The sequence below is a fragment of the Populus alba genome, chromosome 6 (genome assembly GCF_005239225.2).
Source record: "Populus alba chromosome 6, ASM523922v2, whole genome shotgun sequence".
Lineage (NCBI taxonomy): Eukaryota > Viridiplantae > Streptophyta > Magnoliopsida > Malpighiales > Salicaceae > Populus > Populus alba.
In genome coordinates, this window is record NC_133289.1 from 20945556 (window position 1) to 20952092 (window position 6537).

Genomic DNA, 6537 nt, shown 5'->3' on the forward strand with positions numbered 1-6537 from the left:
AATTAGGCCCTTTTAGCCTTGTTTGTTATTCTTTATCCTATCCCATATTGTCCATCTTTACTGGACAGCGGGTGCAGCAGCAAAACTCTCTCTCCCCCACCCCCCCTCCTCCATGACTCCAGCCTATCTGAATCCAGCATCCTCCTCTTTCCCTTTTGTGGATCTAAGAGAAGAGCAAAACCTGCAGCTCTTTCTGTCACCACATCAGGCTGCCACTTCTCTCTCAGGTCCTACTCATTTCTTTAACACAAGTGCTCATGATCATCAAAGAGAAACCAAACCTGGAGAGTCGCGCCTGCACGATAATCAGGAGGCAAGGACAACATCTTTTAATTGCATCATGATTTCAAATTTTTCATGTTTTTGTCCGACTGTTATTTTTCCATGTGATCTCAACCTCTGATAGATGTAGGGAAGTCTGTGGTGCCCGTACATCATTCTCTTATTAATGCAATATATATTTACATGATCGTTCATAACATGAGTGTTTGTGTCATGTAATAACTGTTTGCATTTAATAATTTCACAAAATCTTTGATCTTTTATTCATTTTATTTTCTTTAATTCCATCCCCTCCACTCAATATTTGATCTCAACAAAAATCAAGTTCCATGAGAATTTGTATCAGTCATAATTGTCTAATATGAAGTCCAGTAGTTTTCATGATCGTAAATATATGATTATTTTCTTTTGTCATTTGATAGATCATGTATGGCCTGCTTGAGTAACCTTTCTGTTCTCTGGTCTTGATCTGATCAGGCTGACCTGTACAACATATCACATGGCGGATTAAGTTCTTCTTTTCAACCTGAGGTGAATGATCATCACAATAATTGCAATTTCCATAACTTATCCTCATCTAAAATGGAGGATGGAGCTGAAGAAAGTGGTGAGAGTTCTGTCAAATGGATGCCCTCAAAGATGAGGCTGATGCAAAAAATGACCAGCTCGAATTGCTCAGAAACTGATCATAAGCCAATGAAATTTATGCTCAAGTTTCACAATCAGCAATATCAGAATAACGAGATCAACTCCTCCAGCAACAGCAATATTAGAGTCTGCTCGGATTGTAACACCACCTCAACCCCGCTGTGGAGGAGTGGTCCGCGCGGCCCTAAGGTTTTATTTATTTATTTATTTATTTACTCAAGAATTGTGTAATGCTGTGATATGTACATAAAAACTGTCTACTAAAAAAGGCAAATATTTTTTGATGCAGTCACTTTGCAATGCCTGCGGGATTCGGCAAAGGAAGGCCAGACGGGCTATGGCAGCAGCCGCGGCGGCCGCAAATGGCACAGTTATTGCCATCGAGGCATCGTCATCTACGAGGAGCACTAAGGTAAACAACAAGGTAAAGAAATCGAGGACGAGCCATGTTTCGCAAAACAAGAAACTGAGCAAGCCTCCTGAGTCATCTCTTCAGAGTCAAAAGAAGCTTTGTTTCAAAAATCTCGCATTAAGTTTGAGCAAAAATCCAGCCTTACAACAAGTGCTTCCGCAAGATGTGGAAGAAGCTGCAATCCTTCTAATGGAACTATCTTGTGGCTTTATTCACAGCTGATGAGTCATTTTTACGCGCTTCCGATCTTTGATTTAGTTCTAGGAATTTGTCAGTTTGTTTAATTTCTGTCAGCGAGAGGGTTTTTTCTTTCTTTCTTTCCCTGCATGCTGCAAACCAAAGTACGGGCTTGCTTGCTTCCTATCAGTTTGTCTTGGAATAATTGTAATCAGTAACAATATCTAAGGTCTTCCAGGCACGTAATTCAACTGCTGCTGTTCTTGTATTTGAACAATGTTAGATTAATTAGCATAAACCATATGATATTGTAAGCTATTTTTCAACTAAATATCGTGTGCTGCCTAAATCTTCTTAAGCACATGGATTTTTCTACATTTTTTTAAGCATTGTAATAGCAATAAGTGCAATATATATCACACCAAAATCTTGTATTTCGAAAACGAAGCACCGTCGCATCGATTGGTTTAAGTTTTAGGCTAACAAATACAAGTTATTTTTGCTGAGAGAAAAAGGGCACAGAAATTTAACCAAAAGAGAAGGGGTCAGTGTAAGCAAGCGTTGGAAATCAAAACTGTGCTTGAACACAAATGTACATGCACCACAAAAATGGCTGAAGATTCTTCTTGGTAATTTTGTGTGATGCGAAGTGTCTCCAGAAAAGCTTAGCAGGTGATCGATGTCGAGAACTTGCCCTTCTATCAACATTGACAGCGCACGGATGGTGAAATGATTGGTCTCATTCTCCACCTGGAAGAATCCCTGTCATCCCAGTTTTTATTCACACACGCACACATGCTTGGTCTTTCTTTATATAAAGAAGAAAATTTGCAGCTAATTAAGAGAAAATACATTCGAACGATAATATGAATGTTTGGGAGTGTAGTTATGATTATTTTTTAAAGTGTTTTTTATACTAAAATATATTAAAATGCTTCTTTTATTTTAAAAAAATTAATTTTGAAATTAATTCATCAAAACGATCTAAAACACATAAAAAAAATTAATTTTTAGTAAAAAAATTGATTTTTTATGAAATACGGTTTGCATTGTGTTCCTAAACGTTGTTAGATAAGCTTTTGTACAAAAAATCAGTTTATGTTTATATGGGTTGGATTAAAAAAAATATTTAGGCCTAAAAATATATTTGATATTATTATTAAATTTAGTTCAACAAATTAATCTTGTAACTTTTCATTTTAACTAATTTTTTAAGATGAATTTAAAATTAAATTCTATAATGGTTATCCTAATATAGCTCAATTCGTTATCTTCTGTTTGGAATCTTGTTATAGTTCATAGACAACACATTTTAAAAAAGAAAATTAAAAAAAAAATGATAAGAAAAAAATATCTTGATTTAGTTTTTTATTTAGCTTGAATTTAAATTAAATTATATAAAAATTATTTAAGATACTTTTCTAGAATGAGAATAAATTTTCATGGTGATTTAAGTAGAAGTGAATGTTAAGCCTGTCACTCTCTTGGACCAAGGATCATGTTGAATTAAGAGGTTGATGTTTCATGGGCCGCTGCGGCCTAAAGAAAGGGGGGAAATATTGTCGTCGTTCTGTGTTTGCAAGGGCGACGACAAGTAGTTAGTTCGGCATTTTCAAGGATTTAAACCTTGACCATGAAACGATAGATCACTCTCAAAATAAAACTAAACTGAAACTTCTCGTTCATAATAATAAATTATTCCTCAGATTTTCTCAAAAAAAAAAAAAAAAAAAAAAGCTCATGCTATAGTTGTGGTTAGGTGGGTCAAGCAAAGTCAAATTAAAAAAACGCGATCACTACATTAATATTAAATAATCAAGGAATTTTAGAGCTTGTTTGGTGGGGAAAGGGAAGGAAATGGAGACGAAAGGAGGAGTGCTTGGTCCATAGATATGATATTAATATTATGGGGTGAGATTGGGAAAGAAAGTTAATTAATTAACGAGAGCTAGCTAGCAAGCATTCTGAGAAATTTTATAATGATAAGAGAATAATTAATGGTTTTTTATTGGTTATTTTTTTAATTTATTTTTTAAAAAAATAGATACAATTAGGAGAGAGAAATTATAAGTGAGAAAAGTAATTAGAAGGATGTCACTAATTACTTCTTCAACATCATAAAATTTTCTACGGCATTAACCATCATTTATTTTTGCATTTGTAATTGTGTTTAGATATGTTTTAAAAGTATATTTAATTTGAAAAATCTTTCAATTTAACTTATTGTCTAGACCAGATTTAAAAATAAATTGTATGGAAGTTAGTTTGACATAACCTTGTCAACTTAACCAATTCAAAGGCAATTCAGTCAACTAGTTAAAAAATCTCGATGATGAAATTGATAGGAAAAAAACCTCATGTCCCAACTTTTTTCCTAATCCAAGTTTAAAATTAAATCATGTGGAAATTGATCCAACATGACCGAATCGACTTGTTTAGTGTAAAGGTAACTCATCCAACTATTAAAAACAAGCCTGAAGATAAAATTAAAAGAGAGAAAAATAATAAAAAAAAAAACTCTCAATTTTATTTTTTTTATCTAGCGTGACTTTAAAATTAAAAAAAAGGTAATCAATTAATGAGAGCTAGCTAGCATTCATTCTCAAGACACATGCATGACTGCACTAAGTATTTGGAAATGTAGTAGCTGTTATTTTTCAAAATATTTTTTACTTAGAAATATATTAAAATAATTTTTTATTTATTTTTACATTAACACTGATTCAAAAACTCTAAAAAACAATTTAAAATTAAATTTTAATAAAAAAAAAAAAGAATTAAAACTCAATTTCAAACACCCAATAACAGCCGAAGTAGACAACAACAGCTCTCTTATTTTATTCTTTAAGAGCGGGCATTGACGTGGCTGTGAGAGTTGTTTGTAGTAGGTGAGATCTAATGTTGGTTGAAGTGAACGATCTAAATGTTGGTTGTCTCTTGCCATTGGTTCTTATTTCTTTATCTCTAATGTTTTGGTAGGACCTGACTTCCTACTGGTGACATCTCCCGTGCCTTAATTTGCATTCTTCATCTGATTAAAACTTGATATATCCATGGAACACGCGTACCCTATAAAATCCCATCGGACCAGGTCACAGTTTGAAGTCATCTGGCTTTACCCTGGTCGGACTACTGAAGTATAGTGCTCGAATGGTCCTTTAAGATGTTTTTCAATTTGTTTTGATAGTGGCTATCTATATAGGCAGCACATGTATTTTCATTCTAGTTGATTCATTGCATACTTTTTCTTTTTCTTTTTCTTTTTTTTCTTTTTCCACCTCGATTGGCGGCTGCCACGCCCAAAAAATCACAGCCACTCTTTAATTTATTTTTTTGTTGAGTTAGTCCTTTTTATTTTAATTGTACTTCTTTTATTTCAATTAATTACTTTGGGGAAAAAAAATCAAATTCATATTCCTTTAATTTGTTTTATTTCTTAAAGTTAGTCCTCATTTTTTTTAGATGGTTTTCTAAATTCATTTTTTTATTACAATTTTATCCTTCATAATTTTTTTTCCTATCAAATTTGATTATCATTCTTTTGATTTTTTTTCATTTTGCTTTGGCAATATTTATGAATATATATTTTCTTTTATAATTTTATTATTCAGTATTAAATTTATTATAAATCTAATTTTTTTTCTTGAACCCAGTACATAATTTCACACGTTGCAAATTTAGAAGATTAACACGGGTATAAAAAGTATATTCGGGTTTGCTTGGTTTTTCATATTATTGAATTAGAGTTGTATTTCTCTTCATGTTATTAAAATAATCGAACTTAGTAAACTTGTTGACTCAATGACCCAAGTCTAATATTTTTTTTTTTTTTATTTCATCCTTCAACTTTATATTTGTTGGGAGTTGAGATTTTTTATTGAACCGGAGTTTAAGATTTAACGGGCCTTAAATTTGAGGGATTAACCAATGACTAAAAGATTTGTCCGGGTTTACTTGGTTTTTCATATTATTAAATCAAAGTTGCCATTTTTTTCATATTATTATATTGAACGAGCTCATGGAACCTAGGTGACTCGATGACTAAAGTCTTTGATTTTTGTTTACTTGTCTAAAAACACTTACATTGCCTTAACTTTTTTTAATGTACATTTTTAATTTCTCCAGCCTTCAGTGTGGTGCCGACCACTAATTTGAATTTACTCAAGTCGTTTTTTTTTTCCTGTTTTTAGATTTAATTTTTTTTTCATCTTTGACCTTCAATATTTAATTCATCACGATTGACCTTATTTATTTGTTTTGGTATAGATTTTATGAGGTTATCATGTTCTCATGCCTCGTATTACAAGTTTCATAGTTTAACGATGATTTGCCGGAGTTAATCTAATGCATTGTTGTCTTAATATTTTTTTAAAAAAACAATATGTTGTTCAATATATCAATCTTTTAGTATTTAAAAAGTTCATTAAATTCTTGATTTTATAACATTTTTATATTTTTTTAAATTCAGAAAAAAAAATTATCCGACTCCCAGCACAATATTAGTAAAAAAAAGCTAGCACTTGTACTGTATAATATAAGATGTTTTCGTGTATCGGGTTCGCCCGGTCATATTTTGAGTGGATGGACACTACACATACAAGAGGCATGTCTTTCCAGCTAAGATTGGCCATACCTTGATAGATAAGCCTCCCAAATCAACCGGTTCTCCCTGTCATCGGTAACGGTAACAAGTCTAGTCAGACTATGAAATTATAGGTGATAAAGGAATTTATGTCGCTGCCCTGCTTTCTATACAAGTTGATATTGGTGTATAAACAACTAGTTTTTATAAATTACACATCTCTTTTTTAAAAAAGATTTTTGAAAGAATAAAATAAAGGGTAATATAAAAAATAAAATAAAATAAAATTTACTTCCTTTACATATATAAATTCAATTTAATTAAACATCGTAATTAAACTTAACTATATAAAATTACTCGCCGTTGTTAAGGATTAGAGCCGATATTCTTCACTCCCGACATCCTACTTAGTTTTTTTCCTGTCTCTGTCAATTAA

The 6537-nt window shown here is 31.9% G+C and overlaps 1 protein-coding gene across 1 annotated transcript; it reads left to right on the forward strand.

Annotated features, from left to right (window-relative positions):
• The first annotated feature begins 7 nt into the window (after positions 1-7).
• Positions 8-1787, forward strand: LOC118030794 (GATA transcription factor 21). Its single transcript, XM_035035058.2, has 3 exons — positions 8-313; positions 760-1119; positions 1220-1787. Exons 1-3 carry the CDS (start codon positions 113-115, stop codon positions 1562-1564), a joined length of 906 nt encoding a protein of 301 aa, XP_034890949.1. The 5' UTR covers positions 8-112; the 3' UTR covers positions 1565-1787.
• The last annotated feature ends 4750 nt before the right edge of the window (positions 1788-6537 follow it).